The 26,587-nt window shown below is 39.1% G+C and overlaps 2 protein-coding genes and 1 pseudogene across 2 annotated transcripts; 2 read left to right on the top strand and 1 right to left on the bottom strand.

The window, feature by feature from the left end:
• Positions 1-442: 442 nt before the first annotated feature.
• LOC121756056 (serine/threonine-protein phosphatase 7 long form homolog) lies at positions 443-1,433 on the top strand. The gene is made up of 2 exons (XM_042151514.1): positions 443-504; positions 585-1,433. The coding sequence occupies exons 1-2, from the start codon at positions 487-489 to the stop codon at positions 1,071-1,073; spliced, it is 507 nt and encodes a 168-aa protein (XP_042007448.1). The 5' UTR covers positions 443-486; the 3' UTR covers positions 1,074-1,433.
• A 10,270-nt stretch (positions 1,434-11,703) lies between these two features.
• Positions 11,704-15,088, top strand: LOC121754490 (annotated as a pseudogene).
• Positions 15,089-15,203: 115 nt separating this feature from the next.
• Positions 15,204-26,145, bottom strand: LOC121754491 (COP1-interactive protein 1-like). The gene is made up of 4 exons (XM_042149839.1): positions 26,023-26,145; positions 22,659-22,842; positions 19,824-19,943; positions 15,204-19,724 (listed from the first exon to the last, which is right to left on the bottom strand). Exons 1-4 carry the CDS (start codon positions 26,143-26,145, stop codon positions 15,475-15,477), a joined length of 4,677 nt encoding a protein of 1,558 aa, XP_042005773.1. The 3' UTR covers positions 15,204-15,474.
• Positions 26,146-26,587: the final 442 nt, after the last annotated feature.

A 26,587-nucleotide genomic window follows, 5' to 3' on the forward strand; every position in this document is an offset into this window, starting at 1 on the left:
GAATGATGAGCACGATCACAACATATATGCTCAACGGGCTCGTATCTATTGTCTGCTATTACTTGGTGGGCTGATGATCCCGAACGCCTCCGGAAATAAAATTCCGTTCTTCCACCTGCAATTTTTCATGGATATAGAACAGTGTTCTAACTATAGCTGGGGTGGTGCGACGCTTGCTTGCTTGTACCATAATTTATGTGAAGCTGCCGTTGCTAAGAGGACCGATGTCGGAAGAGCTTTAACTTTGTTACAGCTGTGGGCTTGGGAGAGAATCCCAAATATTAGACCAAGGATGCTAAATCTCGTGCTTATAGACTATGCACCGTGTGTAAGCGCGTAAGTTGTTCACTAATTCAGTTTGTATACTTAATGTTCATCAATTTCCGTGTTATTCGCTCATAATTTAAATTTTTTAGATGGAATGGTCCGGCGTCATATGTAAATTCACCCGGGCATTGTATTGAAAATTTCTGAGATCAGTTCTCCATGATGCACGCCAACCAGGTAATTCATATACCTATAAATTGTTTTTTGTTTGTTGTTTTTTATTCAAATTATTTTGAATAAATTTGTTTCACATGTAGTTCATTTGGAGGCCTTATCTCCAGCGGAACTTGCCTGAATGTTGTGTTGTCGGTCGTCCTATATGGACGTCGATAACAACTCTTATCTGCTGGAATCTGGTTGAGCCACACCTGCCACAACGAGTGTTGCGACAATTTGGGATTGTCCAACCGTATGTCCCGCTCCTCCACCGCTTCCACGGTTCTGATTTTACAAAACAGGATCGCCGTGGAAAATCTGGCCGGAATTGGGCTGAGTGGCACGCCCATCATATACAGGAGTGGGACAATAGGAACGACTTGGTGTGGACTGATGTGGAGTACACTATGGAATCTGTTGCAACCCATGAATATATGAATTGGTTTCGCCAAATAACTGTGGTATATTTAACCAAACTTGGCGTGCATGCTGAAGAGGGCTTCCACGAAACGACATCTTCTCATAACTCCAAATATACACAATGCATGAGTCCAAACATTCAAGAATTGGGGCAGTTGCGCCTGTCATGACCTAGTTGACGGCAATGTTTACAACGGCGTCGGGCTCGTGGCTGGTCAGCTTCACGGACATCCATCTGATTAGGAATCCTAGTTGTACGGTATCGACCACGACTTCAGGGCATTAGCTGAGTTCGTGAACACTGCAAATTCCACTCAGGCACGTCCCAATAATCTTGGTGTCTGATTGGATTGAACACCGTAGAATATTGGTGTACCCAAACACTTGTGTGGTATACGGGGTCAACAAGCGACAACATGTTGTCATTTTTAAACCGCGCAACTGCCGCTGCATGTGAACATGGAAGTCTTCACATCTGCCACTTTTAGCAATTGCAGTTCGACTCCTAGTACTTTACCTTTCACTTATTACCCCCCTTTCCACCAATTCGACGTTTTGTTCGAACCACATAAAGCCCTGCGATTGTGTTTGGTGCTCTCACATTATGTAATTGACCTTTTACATCATTTTTGCATACCTTTTCATGCGCCCACGGGGTAAGTGGTGTGGCACACTGTGTTGATGCAATTGACCGCTCGTCGAACCATTCTATTGTCGTCCAAAATATCATATCAATGCAAGATTTAATTGGGAGTTATCTGCGCATCTCAACACACTGTTGTAAGATTCTACCATATTAGTGGTCACTTCACCCCATCTTTTGTGTTTGTCATACGCCAAATTCCATTTTTCTAACTCCACGGCATCAAGGTACTGCAAAGCCTCGTTGGTGACGTTTCGAAGTAAACGACGTCTGATCTTAAACTTGCGCTTCTTGGTAGCAATACCAATTTTCCAAACAAGTCTTTTGACCATGATACCTTTGTGATTCTGCAAAACATTATTTCTAACATGTATCAAGCAAAATCTGTGATGACCCACATTGGGTTCTTCTTTCCATATGGGAAAATTCATTGCATCTATGATTCCCACATGCCTATCAGATATTACACATATTTCATGCTTGGCTACATGAAGTCTAATACGTTCCATAAACCAATTCCAACTTTCTATGGTTTCCTCATCAACAATGGCATATGCAATAGGCAAACATTTCTTATTAGCATCAAATCCAACGGCAATAAGAATTTTACCTCGACATCGTCCACGTAGATGAGTTCCATCAACCGTTAAAACTGGTTTGCATAGTTGAAAAGCCTCTACAGCTGTACCAAAAGCCCAAAATACGTACTTGAAAACCTTGTTCATACCGTTGCTTAATCTGTCATCGTGCATCCATTCCACAATTGTGTCAGGATTTTGTCTTTGCAACTCAGTCAAATAAGCTGGTAAAACTTTGAAATTCCACTCCCACGAACCATACAAAAGCTCAATAGCTGTCCTCCAAGCATACCAGGCTTTCTTGTAACTAACTTTCACATGAAATCTATTTTCAATATCCGCCACAATTGCTTTTACCTTGTAGCAAGGATCGTTTTCTATCTGATGTCGAACACTCAACGCTATCATACCCGACGAAAGATTAGCGTGCCCATTATAATTACGATCCCCCATGCAAGTATGAGCAGTGCTAAACACTCTAATTTTCCAGTGTTCATCATGCTTCCTCAATGTTGCTCGGCACTCCCACAAACATGGCGGTAAGGACTTATCTTTCGGATTTCCTTGTGGCCACTTACAAACTGCATGACATCTCTTTCCTTTACTTTCAGCAACTGTATATTGTCGGATTTTTTCCAAATGCCAAAAAGTCACAGCTGAATTCAATTTCAATTTCATTTTAAATTTAGGATGCAAACCGACATTGCTCGGATTTTTTTCACTCCAATAATGCACATTGGGATCAGCAGACTCAAAGTTTTTGGATCAAAACTATCATATGGACAAGGTAAGGTGCGAAAATAGTTCATACCAGGCTGTGGGAACTGTGGAACTACTCTTCCTCGTACTGCTCTTCCTCCAACTGCTGTTTCTCCAACCACTGTTTCTTCAACTGCTGTTTCTCCAACCGAAATGGATGGTCTTGAAGCAACAAATTGGTCATCATCCGACGAAGCACCATCTGAGTCTGTACTATCCGGGTCAACATCTTCAGAATCATAGGGTGATTGTGGATCAAGAAAGTCGGCTTTATCAGGACCAATTATGGCATCAACCACATCACAATTGTCACTGTCCCCTAAATGCACGCCTCCAACATCAAAATCTTGTGTTGAATCGAAACATGGTTCTTGGCCTCTCGTAGACGTACCAACATCAAAATCTTGTGTTGCAGCGAAACATGGTTCTTGGCCTCTCGTAGACGTACCAACATCATAACTTATGAGATGATGACTATGTTGTTGAGTAATTGCCGAATACTCAACATACAATTCAATTTGACATCCTGTAGCCATACTCTCACTAAACATTAGTGGCATGCATACTTCTTCTACTAGAATACCTATAAACGTGACTGAAGATCCATAGAATATATGCCGTTTCCATACTATTTGAACTTTGTTTTCAAATATGCTTATCCTCATCCTTTCACAAATTGTTTCCACAAGCTTATCGTAGGAAATACTTTCATCCAACATAATGAATCCTTTTGCAAAAGGAGGATCATATGAAATAACTGGTCTGGGAATTATCTTTCCACCCCAATATAAATTGACATACCACGTCATACTATCTGCATTAATGTAAAACATAAATATTGGTAAAAAATATTTCTATTAAGTACACTAAAATATATACTATCATAACAACCTATCAAATATTTGTAAAAAATTAGATATACTACAACATATAATACCATAACAATTGGTCAAAATATTTCTATTAATTACACTACAATATATAATACCATAACAATCCATCAAATAATTATATAAATTACACTACAATATAAACTATCATAACAATCCATCAAATATTGGTAGACTAATGTTTGGAAGAATGAGTCAAAAATTAGATATACTAACCGATTGGGAGGACTAATGTTTGAAAGAATGAGCCAAAATCGAAATCTACACGCTTAAATCCACCACCGGGTTGACCCGAGCAAGGGAAAGTGTTTTCGCATTTTTGGGAAGGGTTTTCGCATTTTGGGGAGGGATAGTGTTTAGGATTCGCGATTTTGGGGGAGATCTGGGGAAATATGGTTCAACAGAAACACGCTGACGAGGTTGGCGTGTTTATGTTAAACACGCCAATGACCTTAGCGTTTTTTAACTTAAACACGCCAATTCCATAGGCGTCTTTAACTATTAAACACGTCAACTTTGTTGACGTGTTATCACGTAATACGCCAACCTAGTTGGCATGTTTTAACTTAACTGTATTTGGAGAAAATACGAGTAAAATACGACGGCATTGTAAAACGCCAACTCTGCTGGCGTCTTTACGTATAGACATGCCAGTACCATTGACGTTTTTACTTATAGACAAGCCAGTTTCATTGGCGTTTTTCCCATATATGGATAGATAACAAAATGGGTACATTTTCGTTATTTTAAAGGCAAACTCGCCTAGAAACCCGATTTTCCCATAGTTTCAATAGGTGCTCGGTGCTTTTTTACATTCTCAACATTATAGTAATTTTTTGTTGCTTTTCCAACCTTCCATTTCATTCTAACTGTTAAATTCAAGTTTGGAGAGGTTACCTGGTTTGGAAGTGCATCCAACCATTTCGGGTTTGTGAAAATTTGGTCATTGTTTTAGGAAGACCTGTTCTAGACATGTTGCTGAGGAAGGTTTAATCAATTTGAATACATTACTTGCTTGTACTATTGATTGTGAATATGTTGGTGATTGACCCATTTTTCTTGTTCATTCTAAGACTGGATTCAAACAAAGTAATTTTTGTTGTTAGGAATTAGGATGATAAAAAAAACAATTGCAAACTACTCCACATCTATCTGAATTTGTATTTAAATTTTTTAACATCAGTCAACCTCATCATATATTCACTTCCTTTTACTAATAATTTCGATATTCACACTCAAGAAAATCACAGGTTCAAAATTCAGGGATTGAAATACATATGCAGAACAGGGGGTTTCAGAGGGTGGTTATAAGGAAATGGCTCTAATTGTGGTGAAAATCGGGTTTCTAGGCCAGTTGGCCTTAGAAATAACGGAAATGTACCCGTTTTGTTATCTGTTCCATTTATGGGAAACACGCCAACCGCATAGGCGTTTCTATAAGTAAAAATGCCAACATCATTGGCGGTTTTTAATTTAAAATGCCAACTACGTTGGCGTCTTTTAATTTCAACGTATTTTAGTCGTATTTTTATAAATACAGTATTGAGTGTAAAACGCCATTCGCATTGGCGTGTATACATATAAAACGCCTTTTAAGTTGGCGTGTTTATGCAAGTAGAAACGCCGGGTAGAATGTCGTTTTGATGAAATACGCCAACGTGGTCGGCGGGTTTTAAAGAAGACGCCACTCTCATTGGCGGCTTTAGACAGATCTGATATATCCTCTTCTCCTCTCCCAAATCGCGAAAAACTCAGCCCACACACTCGCGATTTTATCCAAGGTAGACTGCTCCACGCGAATTCGCCCTCCATCCATCTATCGGTGCTATTTTCCCCCAAATTTGTATATTATTTTCGGTTAGTATGCTTATCTTTTACATTATTTGAGTAATTGTTGGATAGTTAGCTAGGGTTTGTAATTGGTTGTGAATTGAGTTGAAATATTGTGTTGAATTATTATTGTGTAGATTTATTATTGTGCAGAATTATTATTGTGTAAAATTATTATTGTGTAGAATTATTATTTAGCATATTTGGCTCACTCTACATAATGATGAATGTAAAAATAATACATATTTATTTGTGTTTTACATTATTGCAGATAGTATGACGTGGTGTGTCAATTTATATTGGGGTGGAAAGATAATTCCCGGAGCAGTTATTTCGTATGATCCTCCTTTTGCTAAAGGATTCATTATGTTGGATGAAACAATTTCGTACGATGAGCTTGTGGAAAAAATTTGTGAAAGGATGGGGATTAGCATATATGAAAATAAAATTCAAATAATATGGAAACGTACAATATGCTTTGGATCCGGAGTCACGTTTATAGGTGTTCTACTAGACGAAGTATGCATGCAACTAATGTTTAGTGAGAGTATGGTTATTGGAGGTCTAATTGAATTATATGTTGAGTATTCGGTAATTACTCAACATCATAGTCATCATGTCATAAGTTATGATGTTGGTACGTCTACGAGAGCCCAAGAACCATATTTTGCTGCAACACAAGATTTTGATGTTGGTACGTCTACGAGAGCCCAAGAACCATATTTTGCTGCAACACAAGATTTTGAAGCTGGAGGCGTGCATTTAGGGGAAAGTGACAATTGTGATGTGGTTGAGGACATAATAGGTCCTGATAAAGCCGACTTTCTTGATCCACAATCACCTTATTATTCAGAAGATTCCGACCCGGTTAGTACAGACTCAGATGATGATCCGTCGGATGATGAACAATTTGTTGCTTCAAGACCATCCATTCCACTTGGAGAAACAGCAGTTGGAGAAACATCAGTTGGTGGAAGGGCAGTTGGAGGAAGAGTAGTTCCACAGTTCCCACAGCGTGGAATCAACTATTTTCGCACCTTACCAGGTCCATATGATAGTTTTGATCACAAAAACTTTGAGCGTTATGATCCCAGTGTGCATTATTGGAGTGAAAAAAATCCTAGCAATGTCGGTTTGCATACTAAATTTAGAACGAAGTTGGAATTGAAGGCAGTTGTGACTCATTGGCATTTGGAAAAAATCCGACAATATACAGTTGCTGAAAGTAAAGGAAAGAGATGGCATGCAGTTTGTAAGTGGCCACAAGAAAATCCGAAGGATACCTCATTACCGAAATGTTTGTGGGAGTGCCGAGCAACACTGAGAAAGCATGATGAACACTGGCAAATTAGAGTGTTTAGCACTGCTCATACTTGCATTGGGGATCGTAACTATAATGGGCACGCTAATCTTTCGTCGGGTATGATAGCGTTGAGTGTTCGACATCAGATAGAAAACGATCCTTGCTACAAGGTAAAAGCAATTGTGGCGGATATTGAAAATAGATTTCATGTCAAAGTTAGTTACAAGAAAGCATGGTATGCTAGGAGGACAGGGATTGAGCTTGTATACGGTGGATGGGAGTGGTCGTTCAAAGTTTTACCAGCTTATTTGAATGAAATGCAAAGACAAAATCCAGGCACAATTGTGGAATGGTTGCATGATGACATATTAAGCAATGGTATGAACAAGGTATTCAAGTACGTATTCTGGGCTTTTGGACCAGCTGTGGAGGCTTTTCAACTATGCAAACCAGTTTTAACGGTTGATGGAACCCATCTACGTGGACGATGTCGAGGTAAAATTCTTATTGCCGTTGGATTTGATGCTAATAAGAAATGTTTGTCTGTTGCTGCCATTGTTGATGAGGAAACCAAAGAAAGTTGGAATTGGTTTATGGAACGCATTAGACTTCATGTAGCAAAGCATGAAATATGTATCATATCTGATAGGCATGTGGGAATCATAGATGCAATGAATTCTCCCATATGGAAGGAAGAACCTTTAGGTCATCACAGGTTTTGCTTGGTACATGTTAGAAAGAATGTTATGCAGAGTCACAAAGGTATCATGGTTAAAAAACTTGTTTGGAAAATTGGTATAGCTACCAAAAAGCGCAAGTTTAAGAAAAGACGTCGTTTACTTCGAGACATCGACAACGAGGCTTTGCAGTACCTTGATGCCGTGGAGTTAGAAAAATGGAATTTGGCGTACGACAAACACAAAAGATGGGGTGAGATGTCTACTAATATTGTGGAATCTTACAACAATGTGTTGAGAGGCGCAAGACAACTCCCAATCAAAGCTTGCATTGACATGATTTTTTGGAGGGCTATAGAATGGTTCAATGAGCGGTCAATAGCAGCAACACAGTGTGTCACGCCACTTACCCCGTGGGCGCATGTGAAAGTATGCGAACATGATGTAAAAGGTCAGTTACATAATGTTAGAGCAACAAACGCAATTGCAGAGAATTATGTGGTTCGAACAAAACGTCGACTTGGTGGAAAGGGTGACAACAAGTGGAAGGTAAAGTACTTGGAGTCGAAGTGCAAATGTCAAAAGTGGCAGATGTGGAGACTTCCATGTTCACATGCAGCGGCAGTTGCGCAGTTTAGAAACGACAACATGCTGTCGCTTGTTAATCCCGTATACCGCACAAGTGTTTGGGTACACCAATATTCTACGGTGTTCAATCCACTCAGACACCAAGATTATTAGGCCGTTCCTGAATGGACTTTGCAATGTTCACGAGCTCAATTAATGCCTAAAAGTCGCGGTCGATACCGTACTACTAGGATTCCTAATCAGATGGATGTCCGAGAAGCTAACCAGCCACGAGCCAAACGCCGATGTAAACATTGCCGTCAACCAAGTCACGACAGGCGCAACTGCCCGAATGCTCTTTCAAGGATGGATACTCAGTTGGTAGATGATGCCGCTGACGATTTTATACCTCCACCTCCACCAAGATCTGCAGTTCGAGGTCGTCTTTCTGTCAGCCACACTGGTGGTACAGGCGAAGACATCGGTCTTAGTGATGTCCAACATTCTCCACCTCGGGCTTCTGTGCGAGACGAATTTTTCGGGGTTGATTTAGAGAATGTCGTTGTGCAAGATACTCATCCGTCTAGACTCTCAACCTCCAGAATCGGGAAGGGTATCCGTAGCTTTTTTACGCGGAAAAGGCGAGACAATTGAACGTTTAACAACAATTTAGTCGAATTGAACATTGTTTTGTTTATAATCCTCGGTCTTCTGTTTGGACTTATGTATTGTGTAATATTTGGACTTTTCTGTATTTATGGCTGGCGTTTTTTCTCTAAAACTTTGCCGGTTTTTTATTCAAAAATGCCAACTTCATTGGCGTCTTTTTATAGAAACACGCCAATGTGATAGGCGAGTTTTTATAGAATGTCTGGTTCTTTCGTCGAAAAAATTGGCAAAAATTTATCCATCTTAGAGACGTCAATGTGATTGGCATTTTTTCATGAAAAACGCCAATGTGATTGGCGTGTTATAAAAAACGCCAATGTGATCGGCGAGTTTTTACAGAATGTCTGGTTCTTTCGTCGAAAAAATTGGCAAAAATTTATCCATCTTAGAGACGCCAATGTGATTGGCGTTTTTCCATAAAAAATGCTAATGTGATTGGCGTGTTATAAAAAACGCCAATGTGATCGGCGAGTTTTTACAGAATGTCTGGTTCTTTCGTCGAAAAAATTGGCAAAAATTTATCCATCTTAGAGACGCCAATGTGATTGGCGTTTTTCCATGAAAAACGCCAATGTGATTGGCGTGTTATAAAAAATGCCAATGTGATCGGCGAGTTTTTACAGAATGTCGACTTCATTCAAAATTGGCATTTTTCTACAATAATGTCGACTCCATCTTAGAGACGCCAATAAGATTGGCATTTTTCTACAAAAACGCCAATATAGTTGGTGTGTTATGAAACACGCCAATGTGGCTGGCGTGTTTTTACAGAATGTTCGATTCAAGAGGCCCTTTCCTCTATCTCTTTATTCTCTTTTTTCATTTTAATTAGGGAGTACTAATTTCATTTATCCAAAACAATGAAAAAACACCAATATCAAGAGGATGTATCAAATTCCTGATATAAAAAGTTCAGACGTCAGGGAGAGTGTCGTTTTTAATAAACCATAACAATGTTCAACTGGAGAAATTAACACAAAAATTGTTATAAAGCTATAATGATCAATTCAACTAAATACTTGTTAAATGTTCAATCGTCTCGCCTTTTCCGCATAAACAAACCACGGATTCCCTTCCCGATTCTGGAGGTAGGGAGACGAGACGGAGGAGTATCTTGCACAACCATGTTCTGTAAATCAGCGCCAAAGAAGTCGTCTCGCACAGAAGAACGAGGTGGAGATTGGGGGACATCACTTAGACCGATATCTTCACCGGTTCCACCAGTGTGGCTAACTGAATGTCGTCCTCGAACGACGGAGCTTGGTGGAGGTGGAGGCATAAAGTCGTCATCGGAATCCACTACCATCCTTGCGGATGACGACTCTTCACCCACTTTCTTCTTACCACGCCGCTTCCCTTTTTGCCTCACGGGCATGTCAATGTCCAGCTCAGACCGCTGGGAAGGACAGTAGTCCATCATCTCAGGTTCCCCAGATATGTGCAGGCCGTCTTCCACCATCCTCGAAATAGTGTACAAAGCCGGATGTCCTGATATGTCTTGCTCACTAAGATAGTGGCGTATTCTGTGCAGCGTCTCCACCTACAATTTTTAAAGTTAAATATATTTCATCATATGAAATAAAATAATGAATAGTTGTTTCAATTTACCGCGTAGTTATGAGAGGCTGTCGTTTGCTGGAAGCCCTCCTGAGCATGCACGTCAGGTTTTGTTATGTACACCACGGTTATCCAGCGAAACCAATCCATGTACTCATCAAGTGCAATAGGCTCCATTGAGTACTCCAAATCCACGTACACCGTGTCGTGCCTATTATCCCAAGCCTGTAAATGATTGGCGTGCCAGTCAACCCAATTCCGTCCAGCTTTGCCACGTCGATCCTGTTTCAAAAAATCAGCACCGTGGAACCTGTTGACAAGCGGGATATAGGGTTGGACAATCCCAAATTGTCGCAACACTCGCTCTGGCACGTATGGCTCAACCAGATTCCAGCAAATAATGGTTGTGCTCGACGTCCATATAAGACGACCGGCAACACAAACATCCAGCAGGTTTCGGTGGACATACGGCCTCCAAATAAACTACATAAGACACAAATTTAGTCAAAACAAGTTCAACCAAAACGTCATACAAACACCAATTTAGGTTACGTAAATTACTTGGTCGGCATGCATTCTAGAGAACTGCTCTCTGAAAGTTTCAATGCAATGCCCGGGTGCTTTTACATAAGAGGCCGGACCAGTCCATCTACAAAAAATAAATTATGAGCGAATAACACGGCAATTATTAAAAAATATGCTTTAAAAATTAATTAGTTAACAACTTACGCGATTGCACATGGTAGGTAGTCTATAGGCACAGGATTTAGCATTGTCGGCCTAATAATTGGGATTCTCTCCCAAGCCCACAACTGTAACAATGTAAGAGCACCCCCAACATCGGTCCTCTTACCAAGTGCAGCTTCACATAAATTGTGGTACAAGCATGCAAGAGTCGCACCACCCCAGCTATAGGTACTACATCGTTCTATATCCATGAAAAATTGAATGTAGAAAAATGGAATTTTATTACCAGATGCGTTAGGGATCAACAGACCACCAAGTAACAACAGACAATACACACGAGCACGTTGCGCGTACATGTACTCTTCGTGATCATCACTCAACTCAATCCTCAATTGAGCGTTGTCTGCTTCCAGTTCTTTTCTTTCAAATCAACTTGATCTGGAATAAAGCCAAAAAAATCCAGAGGAACCTCCTTCCAATGGTTTACATCCTTAGTGGGGATGTAACTCGTCAGAGCTTCACCGTCAGTGTTGAGACCCCACAAGACCTCCACGTCTTCTAATGTCACAGTCGCTTCACCGACTGGAAAGTGAAACGTGTGCGTCTCTGGCCTCCAACGTTCAATCAAAGCGGTGATGAGATGGTGGTCAATATCTTTCGGTTTACCACACCTCAACATCCTGCCAAACCCCATCCTGTCTACAATCGCCAAGACACGAGGATGTATGGGAACATCCCAAATGATACCTTCGTACCTTCTGCAGCGTAGGTCTTGTGAGGGTTCTCCAGCCCATATATTGTTAGAGACGTGTTGTCTCTGAAAATATAGTACAGATGGGTCCTCAGGACCACATAATAGTCTTCTGCGAGCACTAGAAGATGATGCCATAATTCGCCTACACAAAGTTACGCAAAATTAATAACAATTCGCCTACACAATATTACACAAAACAAACTAACCAATATACATCGACATAAACAATTTCAATAATTTGTCAATATTGAACCCAAATAATGCAATACACTTTAAAACTCATATAAATCATAACAAGTTGCCCGAATTTTAAGCAAGAACAACACTAGGGTTTAGGTTGTTAATCCATATTTATACCCTAACTCAACACCAATATCTCAACTATTAAGCAACAATAATGTCATCCAAACAATCAAATATGCTGAATAATAAATCTACACAATATTTCAACATAATATTTCAACTCAATTCACAATCAATTACAAACCCTAGCTAACTATCCAACAATTACTCAAATAATGTAAAAGATAAGCATACTAATCGAAAATAATATACAAATTTGGGGGAAATAGCACCGATAGATGGATGGAGGGCGAATTCGCGTGGAGCAGATAAAATCGCGATTGTGTGTGTGTTGTGGCTGAGTTTTTCGCGATTTGGGGGAGGAGAAGGGGATATATCAGATCTGTATAAAGCCGCCACTGGTATTGGCGTCTTCTCTTAAACCCGCCGACCTCGTTGGCATCTTTTATAAGTATAAACGCCAATCCCATTGGCGTGTTACACTCAAAACTGTATTTTTAAAAAATACGATGAAATTGGCGTCTTTACGTTAAACACGCCACTGTTGTTGGCGTGTTTTACTTATAAAAAAGCCTATGCGGTTGGCGTGTTTCCCATAAATTGAACAGATAACAAAACGGGTAAATTTCCGTTATTTCTAAGGCCAACTGGCCAAGAAACCCGATTTTCCCCTAATTGTGCCCGTATTGTTCCAAATTCAGCCCTCTCGTAACAGTTCTATCTCCCCATTTTTCATCTCAAACTAGCAAACCGAATCCAAGCACTGACCTTGGGGTGACAGTCGACAAAGCGCTCAAAAATCTCTCTAACCCTCTCGACCTAAGCTCGAACTTTATATAGGAGAGCCATCCTCTCTGATCACGCATCCACCTCGCAAAAATCTGCCTAGCAGCAGCCACATTCCCCAAAACCTCCTCCATGTGGATGTACTTGTACCAAAGCTGATCCACCCTCGGCAGCAACTGGGTTGCACGATCCCACACATTCCGAGTGTGATTGACAAACTTATTCTTCATCTCAAAATCAGCATACTTGAGCCACAGACTGTAATCCACCTCGACCGCGCGCTCCCACACTGAGCGAGATCGGGCGAAATCCTTCTGAGATTCTTCCCATTTCGCATACTTCACCCAGACGCTCTTGTTCCAACGCCCTCTCCGAATCAAATCTTCCAATTCCTTGCGGAAGCCTCAAGGTAGGATAAAGTCATCAAATCTATTGTTTTTCTTTTGACTACAAAAATAAATGTTTCCAACTATTGCTTTGAATTGTATGGTATTCCAGTCATGTCCTAAATAACATGCCTCTCTCGTTCTAACTTTACTCTTTGCCCAGACAGATATTATGGCTATATCGTCAGCAAACCGGGAATGGTAAATTTGGTTCACCATTTCTTTTCTCTTCTTATTGAATATTTAGAGAGCGTAGGAAACTATTCAATTCACATGTTGCAGAGGATGCTCAGCTCACTCCACTTCTACGTCTTGGAGCTGGAATTATTGCCATGTCAGCAACTTACCCCATGGACATGGTACGAGGTCGGCTTACTGTCCAGGTATTGCTACTAAATATAGCTTCCTAGTTCGTACTGAATTTTATTATAGTCTCAATGTAATATATCAAGGGTCTCAACAATAATTTTTAGCCTCAACTCTTCAACTCTTCTTTTTAGACAGACAAATCACACTACCGGGGAATCTTTCATTGTCTTAAAACAATTTCCATGGAAGAAGGACCTCGTGCATTTTATAAAGGGTGGCTTCCTTCTGTTATAGGAGTGGTATGTAGTGATTTCAAGTCATTATACCAAAATCATTAAGCCTTACTTTTCTTTGAGATTTTCTTGCAATAAAAATAGCGCAAAAGCCTCATACATGTTACATCATTTTCTCAGCTACCCTATGTAGGTCTCAACTTTGCTGTATATGAATCCCTGAAAGATTGGTTGATAAAAAACTAACCATATGGACTGGTAGACGACTCAGAGTTAAGTGTGACCACAAAGATCGCATGTGGTGCTGCTGCTGGAACTGTTGGACAGACAGTTGCCTACCCTCTTGATGTTATCCGTCGAAGAATGCAGATGGGGGGATGGAAAGATGCCGCCTCTGTAGTCGCCGGGGATGGGACAACAAGAGCACCACTTGAATATGCAGCAATGGTAGATGCATTCAGGAAAACAGTTCGGCATGAGGGAATTAGGGTGCTGTACAAAGGCTTGAGCCCAAATTCTGTCAAGGTTAGTCCTGTCATGCAGGAATATTCTACTACGTTCAATACTTGGCATTTCTTTTACTTCTAATGGTGAGTTCTTGTGTTGCAAATTATGAATTATCATAAGAAAATGAGGGATAAGCAAATACAGACAAAATTTAGCATATGTTAGGTCTCTCTACCTTTTTATCGCATGTTTTTTCTAAGGTGGAAAAAGTTTCTCAAACACTTAAAACATGGGAAGATATAATCATGTTAATGCCACGTGATAATATTATCATGAATTGGAGTGAGAATGAGAGAAATGGGCTGCTCGGAAGACTATTCACACATCAGAACATGTGAAACGTGTAGGAAAGTGGCGAAAATATATGTTTTTCACCCTAACACAGAAAGGTAAGGATGAATAACACAGCACACAGTAAAATAATAAGACCCGAAAGCCTCAACAAGAGAGCAGCTACATAATCATGTTTGTTTTCTCAAACACGAAAATGTGTATACCATTTTACTTGTGCAGTTTTGTGAGTGTTTGGGAAGACATTAGATCTTGAAATGTATAATGAATCATCTCTCGCTCAGGTGGTCCCTTCCATAGCGATTGCATTTGTGACATATGAGGTGGTTAAGGACGTTCTTGGTGCAGAGATGAGAATATCAGATTAAAAGGTGCTACCTTATTACTTCATGTTGGAATATTCTTCACTCATATAGAGCAGATCGGTAAATATTGAACCCATTTTTGTATTAAGCGATTATCTGCTTGATTTGTAACTGATAGTGAAATAGGTAGCAAGAATTCACTACCTAGAAACATACACGTCCACTTTAAATGTTAGAGAGAGAAAAGAAGCCACACTTCTATGGAATTTACTTTACAACAAATGTTTTATGATAATATCATGAAAATATTTGCTGTACCCAAACACTAAAAATAAATTGAATACTGACTATAGAAACAAAAACAAATTGGAATAATTATCCCCATACACACCACAACCTATCTTGACCTCAAAAAAATGAAAATTTATGTATATTATTGACAACATCTAGCAATTTTCCCTCAACACTGACAAAGGAGTAAGGGAAAAAGACTTAAAAGGATAACAGTGCAGAGAGAGTAAATTTTTCTCAATGCATCTACCTTCTCCTTGTTTTGGCAATCATGTCTTTAAGCTCGTCGTTGCGACTGCGGTGGTATTCAATCCATATGCACAACTGTCTTATGGCCTCTCTTTTCTCCTCAATCAAGCTCTCAAATCCAGCCTCATTCTCCTTCATCCTCATCTCCAACTTTCTCGTTTTCTCATCCATGTCTGCTACTATTTTCTCAAGCTCTCCCATCTTAGTCTCCCTCTCTCTAACAGTTTTGATCAAGCAATCCTTTTCGTCCTCGTCTTTTTGTAATTTAGTTTCTAACTCACCAATCCTTCCCTTGAGGTGCATACTGTTACCCTTCTCATCACTCAGTTGCTGTGACAAAACAGTGATTTCCTTCCTAAGCTGATCTTTCTCGATGTTACTATCTTTGATGCAGTTTGTTGTGATCTTGAGCTCATTCACTGTTTCATAGATACGAGACTCTATGTGGCCATAGTCTTCCTCAAACTTCATGTGGAATGCATCTATGCCTGATAAAGTGTCGTTCAACTTATGTGATATCTCTCCAACCACTCTCACTTGAGCCTCTTTATATGTTTGAACGATCCCTGAAAGTGCAGCAATTCTCTCTTGTAGTGATTTCTGCTCTTCCAGTAACTTTTCTTCCTTTTTCAAGTAGCTCTCATCCTTCTCGACCAACAACTGCTCTGTGACACGGAGCTTCTGGCTAGTTAAACGTTGCTTGACCTCAATGTTCCGAACATTGTCTTCCAGTGTACAGAATTCATCTGTTTTCATCTCGAGATCTCTCTTTAGCCCTTCTATGTTTTCTTCCAGCTCATTCACTTCTTGATTTTTCGCATACATGTCAATTTCAAACTGCTGTGTCATCTCTTCTAGCTTCTTTTCAGATGATCTAAGACATTCTTCACAGCTTTGGAACTGATTTTCCAGTTGTGTGTGCTCCTCACACAATCTGCTGTGCGCATCTTCGTGTTCTTGCAGTTTCTTCTCCTGCTCCTTGATCTTATTAACTAATTCAGCATTATTGTTCTCAGCGAGAGCCAAGTTTTCTGCGGCCTCTTGCTTGCTTTTCTCAATTTCCACTTCCAATCCTCTTTTCTGAGATTCCATCAGTTCCAGGTGCTGCTGTAAAGAATTAATCTGTTCTTTCAAGGCAGAAATTATGGCGGATGACTCATGCTGCAGATCATCCATTTTTCTCTGAACAGTTAAGAGTTCATTGCCTCTCTCTGCTAGCGTAGTCTCCAATTCACAAATCTTGCTCTCTAGGCCATCTTTCTCCCCCCTTAGCTGCTCTCCCTCACTAACTTTGGTGTTTATTTGATCTTCCATTTCACCATTTTGTTGGCGAAGAGTCTCCAGCTCTAGATGCAGATCATTTAGCTGTACTGTCAGAGTTTCCTTCTCTTCAAGTAACTTTTCTCCATCAGAAGTTTTGCCTGATAGTTCTTCTTTTAGATTTTCAATCTGTAGCCGATGCTCTGATATTTCTCCAGTGTTTCTGTCAAGAATGATATCTGCCTCACTTTTTAGAGCAGCCAAAGAACCCAATTGCTCTTGTAGGCTGCTTACTTCTGCAGTAACTGCAGCAATCCGAGCGAGTGCTTCTCTCTCTCCATCTTCGGATATTTTCTGTAAACTAGAGAGTTCATGCTCTTTCTCAGTGAGTGCTCTCTCCATCTCAGCAGCTTTTTCTTGCAGCTTTCCGTTTTCAGCTTGCATCTCACTAAGCTCCTCACCTTTTCTCTTCAACTGCTCTTCAAGTTCGTGTTTGTGGTTGCTCAGGGTGTTGAGCTCCAGATTAAGGTCTTTAATTTGCGACACAAGAATCTCTTTCTCTTCCACCGTTTTCTGTTTTTCTGAACTCCTGTCTTCTAACTCTTTTCTCAAAGTCTCTGCCTGAACTACAAATTCTGAAATTTCTTGGCTTTTGCTATTCAGCTGTTCCTCTAATTCCACTTTCTGACTGCATGTGGAGTTGAGCTTCAGTTCCAGATCTCTTACTCGTTCCAGAAGAGTCTCCTTTTCTTCAATGTTCCCCTTTAGCTCCGAGCTTTTATTTGTCAGCTCTTCTTTCAGAGTCTCAATCTGGAGTAAGATTTCAGAGATTTCTTTAACTCTTTTTTCAAGATGCACCTCTGATTCCTTTTTTTGACTGAGCAAGGATTCCAGTTCCACCTGCTTTTCATGGATCTTATCTTTCAAGTCCTTGACTTGAGCAGAGGATTCAATCACTTTCTTTGCTAATTGTGCTTCCAGCTCGCCCTTTTGAACCCGCAAGGACTCTGCCTCAGCCTGAACATTGTTGATCTGCTCCTTTAGATCATTTATCTCGGTTAATGATGACCTTTCTTGATCTTTAAGTTTTTGAAGAAGTGCAGAAATTTCACCATCTTTCTGTTTCTCAATGTCTCTTCTTTGAATGTGTGATGAATCAAGTTCCAACTCCAATTCCCACGTACGAGTTGATGCTTGTACTGTGTGAGACTCGTGAATTTCCAAGTGGTTTGACAATTCTCTTTCCTTTTGTTCCAACTTTTCAGTCAACATGCTTGATTCAGTAAGAAGATCATGAATTTTGTTTTCAGCCTGTTTAATCTCATTCTCAAGCTGTGAAATCTTTGAAGACAAATTGGTATTCTCCTCTTCAGCAGTCTTATGCATCTGACTAAGCTTAGTGATTTCTGCAGTTGCTGTCTCCAGTTTCTCCAGTGCTTCCATTTTGTGAGCTTCATGAATCTCAAGGTGACTTGAAAGCTCCCTCTCCTGCTCAGCTGATTTCTCCCTCAACTGACTAGAATCGGTAATAAGATCTTGAATTTTGTTTTCAGCCTGTCTAATCTCACCGTCAAGCTGTGAAATCTTTGAAGAATAATTAGCATTCTCCTCTTCAGCAGCCTTATGCATCTGACAAAGCTTAGTGATTTCTTCTTCTGCTTTCTCCAGTTTCTCTAGTGATTCCTTTTTGTACGCCTCATGAGTATCAATGTGAGTTGAAAGCTCCCTTTCTTTCTCAATCATATTTTGACTCAACATGCCCGACTCTGTAATAAGATCTTGAATCTCTTTTTCAGCCTGCCTCATGTCATCCTCAAGCTGTGAAATCTTTGAAGTAAGACTAGTTTCCTCCTCTTCAGTAGCCTTTTTCATCTGACTGAGCTTAGTGATTTCTTCTGATGCTTGCTCCAGTTTCTCCAGTGCGTCCTTTTTGTGGGCCTCGTGAGTCACAAGGTGAGTTGACAGCTGCCTTTCTTTCTCAGCCAAATTTTCCCTCAACTGGCTGGATTCGGCGTTGAGATCTTCAATCCTGCTTACAGCCTGTTTGATCTCTTCCTCTAGCTTCAAATTTTTTGAGGAGAGTCTACTGTTCTCCTCTTGAGAGGCCGTGTGAATCTGATTTACCTCGACCATTTCTCTTTCTGCGGATTCCAGTCGTTGTTTTGCTTCTAGATTGTGAGCCTCGTGAGTCTCCAGATGACTTGAAAGCTCCCTTTCTTTCTCTCCCAGTCTTTCTCTTAACTGGTTTGATTCAGACAAAAGATCCTGAAACTTGGTCTCTGCTTGTTTTATATCATTCTCAAACAGTAAAATCTTTAAGGTAAGATTAGTTCTCTCGTCTTTATCAGCGTCTTGCATCTCACGCAGCTTACTGATTTCACTTTCCGCGGAGTCCAGTTTCTCCTTTGAAGTAGAGAGTTCCCCCTTGATTGCTTCCACCTCTAGCTGTATGGCTTCTCTCTCCTTTTGAAGCTGGCTATTGATGTTTCTCAGCTCTTCAGCGATTCCCTTCTCCTCTTCATGGTTGGCAACGGCGGCATCTCTGTCGATCTTCATCTCTTCCAGCTTCTGGTTCAACATCTTAACCGAATTCTCCAGTTCCAGTTTCACATTTTGACATTCCTGATGTAGCGTTTCCTTTTCATAAACAGTGATTGCAAGCTTTCTCTTCAAGTCAGCAATCTCAGAAAGAGCCATTTCCAGTTCTTGCTCGACAGCTGCTGCTTTCTGGTTCTCAAAGTTAGCATCCATGCCATTTTTCGAGCCTCTTTTTCCCCTGTGCGAAGAACCATCCGAGTCCGAGGAATCAGAGCTGGAAGAAGAAGAAGAAGAAGTGCCCTTTTTTCTCAACTCCTCAGTCAGATTATCATAACGCGCGTACAAAGACTGGTACTGATAGTGGAAATCCTCAATCAGATCAGCCAGTGGTTCTTTCCCATCATCGTCTTTAAGAATCTGTATGATCTTCTGCACGTTGCCCTCAATAACTGTAAGCAATAAGGCCATTCAGGAAAGAAGTAGAGGCGTTGAAACATCATGCTTATAACAGATCACTAAGTTTGAGGAAATTATCAGAAAATGCACACCTGCTTTGGTTTCTCTCAGCTCCTTGTTACGTTCGGGATCAACATGATTACCAAAAAAGGCTTTGACCGATTCGCGCCAGCGATGCTTGGGCATGTTTTCTGTTTTCTCTAGCAGCTTACCTGTGTATATGGCCACTTTTTTTATGATTCAAGTGTTACAAAGTGATGAAGGTATGTATATATATATATATCAGTGTTGTTAGGGTCGCGGGTCGGTCCGGGGCGCTGAGGCTGGACCCCGGGTCGCGGGGCGATGGGGCGCTGGGGCGAGGGACCCACGAATCGGGGCGCAAAATTATTTATTATTTATATATTAGTAATAATAATGATTAAATATAATTCACTAATATATAAATAATTATACTTACATAATAGGAAGAAAAAAAATTAAATTTCAATGTTTATATTGGCTAAAAAATAATTATTAAAGGAATTATAGTCTATTTAGTTGTTTTGATAATTAAAATGAATTTTATAATTAATTTATTTTGAGGAAAGTTGAAAAGTTGGTAGTAATAATAAATTAATATTATAGAATAGTGGAAAAGTAAAAGCTGAACGAGTGGTGGTAAAAAGAGGCGGTGGCGTGTGACTAGGTTTTATCAAATGAAGTTTCATTGTATTAAAATATTTATAAAAAGAAAGGATCAGCTTCCTCTCTCTTCCTCTCTCTTTACACAGAAATTTCGTCGCTCCACCGTCGCTCCACCGTCGCCTCAGCCGCCCCAACCGCCCCGGCTCGCCCCAGCCCGCCCCAGTCGCGACCTAGCCCGCCCCATGAATATCGTTCGGCCCAGGGTGGCTGGGGCGACTACAGCCGCGCCCTGACCGCCCCACGCCCCAAGCGCGCCCCAAGCGCGATTTTCACAACACTGATATATATATATATATATATATATATACTTACAGACAAAGAAGGGAAAAACAACGCCCAAAGTGAAGAACAACATGGCATGAAATGTGTAATCGGGAATTTAGACTAATTCCTTTTGTAAATCTATTGAAAAATGAATACCATTTTATTTTTGTTTCACCTTCTTTAAGTAGTAGTACAGAGTAGAGAATTCCTTTGTGGACTCAAATGTGGTTACGTTTACCTCATTCAATGCCTATACACTTATTACTTGTGTTAAATCTTATATTAACAGCTAGTTTGGATAATGATCATAATGTATAGGGTATCATCTTTGTGCTAGTGATATTCTTAAGTGGTGTGTGTTTGGTAGTTTAATAAAAAATTTAAGATATCTTTTATTTATGTTTGATGTGGGCAGGTTGAAAGTTATTCACTAAAACGCTAGATAAGAGTTACTATTATTTTTATCTAATACACATCTACTAATACTATATTCCGTACCAACTTACTTATGCCTTCCAATGAAAAAATATAGTAGTTCTAAAAGTCACCATTTCTTTTTATAAGATAAGCTTTTTTTTTATTTCTCACTCTTTTGACAAAATCAACATTTCTTTTTACATATTAAACCAAACACCCTAAGTCAAAATCAGTAATTACTGTTTCATTTTCGTTCGTCTACCAATAAATGTCTCATTTGTTTTTTACTATTTTTTTGTAATAGACCATATATTCCACTAATTTTATATTAGACACATTTCACTATAAAGCTAATACTATATAAAAATAAGATTCACCTTCAACTAACATTTTCAACTCGCTTTTTACTATATTTCTTAAAGTTTGTGCCGATCAAAATTGGCCTGTGGAGGGAGGGAGTATGAAAAATGAAATTGAAAGAGAACAATTTGGTGTAAATACCTATAGTTGAGTTGAGTTGTGTTATTAAATACTGGTAGACACTACTATAGTGTATAGTAGTCCAGTTTGTCTATGTAAGTTATAAAATTGAGCAGTATACCTACCCTTTTGATGCACATGAGCCAAAAAAATATGTGATCAGAATTGCTACAGCTCACAAAACAGGTCCATTCTCTTAAACATCTCCTATTTTAACAAATCACGCTAATTATCACATATTATTACAAGACAATCCTGTACATCTGTCTATTAATCCCTCATTTTTACCGACTGACAAAAATTCTTCATCCATTCCAGGGCATCAATTAAATAAAATTATTGTAGTATACCATGTGAATCCACATGATCACGTGGGCCATCATATTCCAGTTCACCAAATAAAAATTGCTTACATTTGCAGTCTAATAAAAATAGGACAATTCATATTTTAAATTAAAAATATTGAATTATTTACTATTATTGTAACCACCATTCCAATTCATTCGGGGATATTTACGAATTACTAAAAACAGTCAATTAATTAATTATAAGCTTCTTTGATATTTTATCTTTCAAATAATCAAAAGTAGTAAGAAATGATGACTAAATTTGACGATTGATACTACAAAAACGACAATTAATCTGTCGTCTTTGTCGTAAATCTCCAGAAAATTGGCCAAGACAGAATATATGTATATTCAGGTAGGGAAAAAGGAGTAAAAACAAGAATAATAGGCAGTAATATATTCTGGTAGATCAAATTTATGTACAATTCAAGAGAAAGAGAAAAAGAAAAAAAACACGCACACAAAATAATCATCTCGATTTAGTTTTGAACTTCTAGTCAACTAGGTTCTATATATACGCTAATTGTTTATCCAATTAAACTAGAAAAGAACAACTAAAAATATAAGCAGAAAAGAGAAAAACAATCATGAATCCAAGATGAAGAAGAAGCTTCACGAATCCGAATGGATCCCAATCAGAAACGTTCATAATATATATATATATATATATGGATGGTGATCAAGCAACTCTATAAATATAAACAGAGGAGCTGATTAATTAAAACAAAATACCTCGAAAATAAGCTTTCCTGCATTGGCTGACTGTGAAATCACCAAAATCTTGTAGCTTTGTGAGAAGAGAGATGGATGGAGTATTAGTATTTGAATGGGAATGGGAATCTATGATTAAAATGAAACAAAGAAAGGAAAAGTGAAATTGTCTTATCTCCTCCACTCCAATTTTCAAATGGAATTTCTATGTTTTACCCTATTATTTGCGACAAATTTCGGAAATACCAGTCTTCTGAGCTGTCAAAATAATTGCACAATTATTTCTCTCCTTCTATACTTTTTGTGCTTATATGTACCATTATCTCTGGCCTTTACAAATTAACATTATGCGTTTTCATTATTTTTACAAAACCAAATAATAATTGAACAGACAGTGCTTACGTCTATGATGGCTTGCTTACATATAAACAAAAATACAGTATGTCACCACACAAAATTTATCTACTCTTCATTGCTTCTAAAAGTATACTCTGCTCCCTTCAAATCTCTCATATTTGAACGGTGTAGTATTTAATAAATTATTTGACTGATAGTAAAACTAGATATAAAAAAAATTAGTGAAATGTAAATCTTAATTTTATATATTAGTTTTATAATAAAATGTTAATGAAAATGAGTGAGTTGAATGTATGACCCACTATCAAAAAAATATAAAAGTGAATTGTGTAATTTATTGGATACCGTCCAAATAGAAAAATATGGGACATTTAATGGTGACTAGAGGAAGTATTATTGAGTGATTTTGGTTCCTAAAATCATAAATTTGTTCAAAATCCGATATATTCTATGAATTTTATAAATGGTTTTAAATATTATAAACTTCATACTATTTCATTTGTTATTTTCCAACTTGACCTAAATAAGATATTTTTGACAAAAATTTACTTCTATTTGGGCAACCGTGAAACGTTTGTAATATTTTATACTACCACTTTTAAAGTTCATCCCAAGTAGGATAAAAAAAACAGTTGATTTAGTTGTGCAGGTAGAATAAATAAAGGCACGTATAAGTTAATCAGATATGGTGATTGACCTGTTATGGAAAATAACAAACGAAATGTAAAGTTTATGGCATTTTATATTAATTTTAAAGTCAATGAAAAAGAACAGAATTTGACAAAAATTCATAATTTAGACCAATATTCCTATTATTAATTTAATAATCAATATGGTTTGGTTAGGCATGCACAATGGTTCGGAACCGCCGGTTCTGGTTCATGAACCGGCGGTTCACGGTTCAAGATAGGCATGAACCGGAACCGGCCCGCCAAGGGTCCCGGCGGTTCCGGTTTCGGTTCAAAAAACCGGCGGTTCAAGCGGCGGTTCAAAACTTATAAGTATATATATACTCTTAATCGGCGAAGGAGATCTTTCTACATAAATAAATTAAGGACACCTTTAGCAATTCAACTTTAAATGTTGACTTTAGTCTAACAATCAACAATTATAATAGAATTGTCAAAAGTTTCCCTGATTTAGTCGTATAGAGAAATCTACTTCATCGACTAGAGTATATACAAATACAATTATTTAATTGTATTTGCATATTTTTAAAGTAGGAACAAAAGGGAAAAAAATAAAGGAAAAAGGACTTAAACTCAACTTAAATTTAAAATTTAAGTTGAGTTGTCTACGTATCCACAATGCTCATTTGCATTAGAGAATCAAAGCCCGCTTAATTCTCTTACCTTACTTACCTATTTGGCTTGGCCGGCGGCGGTTAACGGTTGGCCTACGATTCATCCCCGGTGAATTCATCTTGTTATCCCTCCTGACGATCATCCCAATCATTTTCTTGTTCTCTGACGTCGGCTTTGGCCCAATCATCAAGTAACATCACGGCTTCCATATTTTTCGCCGAGAGCTTACTTCTTGATTCATCCAACACACGCGAGCCAACACTAAAAGCGGACTCAACGACGACAGTGGAAGCCGGAACATAGAAAATCTCCTTGGCCATTGACGCAAGGATAGGAAAATCTTTCTCGTGGGTTCCCCACCAATCGAGGACGTCGATTTGGGCGGGAGGAGTAGGACCTTCATCACCAAATGAAAAGAGTGAATCGAAATATAAATCCAATTCACTTACCATACCTGAGGTCCTTCCGCCGGTGCTGTAGCTGTATAGGTCGGCTAGTTGGGACGCGGCGTCGGGGTCATCATAATCGGCTTGAAATGCAAAGCCATAGTTATGTTGTGGAGGAGGGGGGTCTTCTGACTTGGTGGGTGTTGTTATACTTGGTTTCATATTCGGTGTAGAGAGCGCGCAAGTTATACTCGAAGGTTTGTTGGACAATGGACCGGTCCGGGAGGGTTATTTGAAAGGTTTCTGAGAGGTATACTCCAAATTCGTCACTGGTATCGGATTGGATAGCTTGAAGGGGGCCAAGATCAATTGAACTCAAATTGTTATAATAAAACTCCAAAATCCTAGAGGTACCGGCTAATTTCCATTTTGGATCTAATACCTTTGCAATCAAAAACACGGTTGGAATCTCACTGAAATACTTGAGCCATTTTTCAATCATGTAATATAAGACACACATTAGCTCAGGGGAAGAGGAAGCATTTTTCATTGCAGTTTTAAAACCAAGGGATATGTACATGCAATGCTCTAAAACACGAACAACAGTGCAGTAATAAACACCCGACAATTCAACAGTGGAATTTTTAAAATTTTTAAACAATTTAAATAAAGCCACACTGTGTTCCCAACAACTATGCGAAAGATATAAATCATGAACGGGATAGGTTCTATAAAAATCACATAAAACATCTTTATGTGTCAAAGTAGAATTCAGACAATCATATGTCGAATTCCATCTATGAGACACATCCATAGTAAAATTCGTATACCTGACATTCTTTTGATGGCAATATTTCTTCCATGCTTTGTCAATAGGTGGCTTTTGATGGATTAATCTAACTGCAGTTCTAATAGGAGAAACATGTTTTTGCCATAATTCAAGCGCATCTTGTACATATAAATTTAGAATATGACAAATGCATCGTTGATGAAAATACTTACCTCCAATTACCGGTGTACAAGCCGCAATCAAATCGCCAATACTTGCGGTGTTGGCAGTTGCATTATCAAAACCGATAGAAAATATCTTGTTGCATAATTGAAACTCATTTAAAACTTGTATAATCAAAGAAGCAATTTCGGGTGCAGTGTGTGAAGTTTCAAATTCTCTAAAACCTATTAAACACCTGTTTAAAGTCCAACTATTGTCCACAAAGTGAACCGTAATGCCCATGTATGAATGACGGTTAAAACAATCCGTCCACACATCGGAGCAAATGTTCACTCTGTGGCCCAAGTTGACTAAATAACTTGATAATTCTACCTTTTTCTCCAAACATTGCCGAACGGTAGATCGTTGATGGTCACTCTACCAATTCTCTTGATTGCTACGTTCAAACCACTTTGCATAGTAACCTCAAATTTTCTGTCATCATAAACGTTAAAAGGAAAGTGCTTCATTGCCGCCCATCGAGTCATAACATCAGAAAAAAAATTTTGATCATATTTAAACAGAGGCGTACCTAACGAACCTGATCCGCCGGGTTGGAAGTTGAGTTGGGTTTGGGTAGAGGTAGTGTCGCATTCTACCGGATGCTTCGTCACCAAATGGCACCGGAGGGTGCCATAATCCATATCCTCCACCACTCGCAAATTTGTACACTTTATCGCAATAGTTGCAGTAAGCATGTAACGCCGATGTCTCTTCTTGAGAGGTCGGATCATGAGGACTTGGAATCACCACCGGGACTTTCTTGTAGTGTTTGACAAAAATGTCAGATTTCAAAGCTTTTGCCGTGTTAGTGGGTGGAGGGGGAGGAGGCATCTCCTCATTTCCGCCGGTGCTAGACGGAATACGAGAATGTGATCTATCCTCGTTGGTGTCCGAGTTCGACGATATAGC

This window comes from Salvia splendens, chromosome 11 (assembly GCF_004379255.2).
Source record: "Salvia splendens isolate huo1 chromosome 11, SspV2, whole genome shotgun sequence".
Lineage (NCBI taxonomy): Eukaryota > Viridiplantae > Streptophyta > Magnoliopsida > Lamiales > Lamiaceae > Salvia > Salvia splendens.

Bases quoted from the DNA above. Each gene is read 5' to 3' on its own strand.
- LOC121754491 (XM_042149839.1), bottom strand. From the start codon at position 26,145: ATGAAGCACTTTCCTTTTAACGTTTATGATGACAGAAAATTTGAGGTT. The intron at 22,843-26,022 runs GTTTGGAGAAAA...GGTAAAACATAG, and splicing joins ACGATCTACCGTTCGGCAAT to AAATTCCATTTGAAAATTGG. The intron at 19,725-19,823 runs GTGTGCATTTTC...TATTGCTTACAG, and splicing joins GCTGAGAGAAACCAAAGCAG to TTATTGAGGGCAACGTGCAG.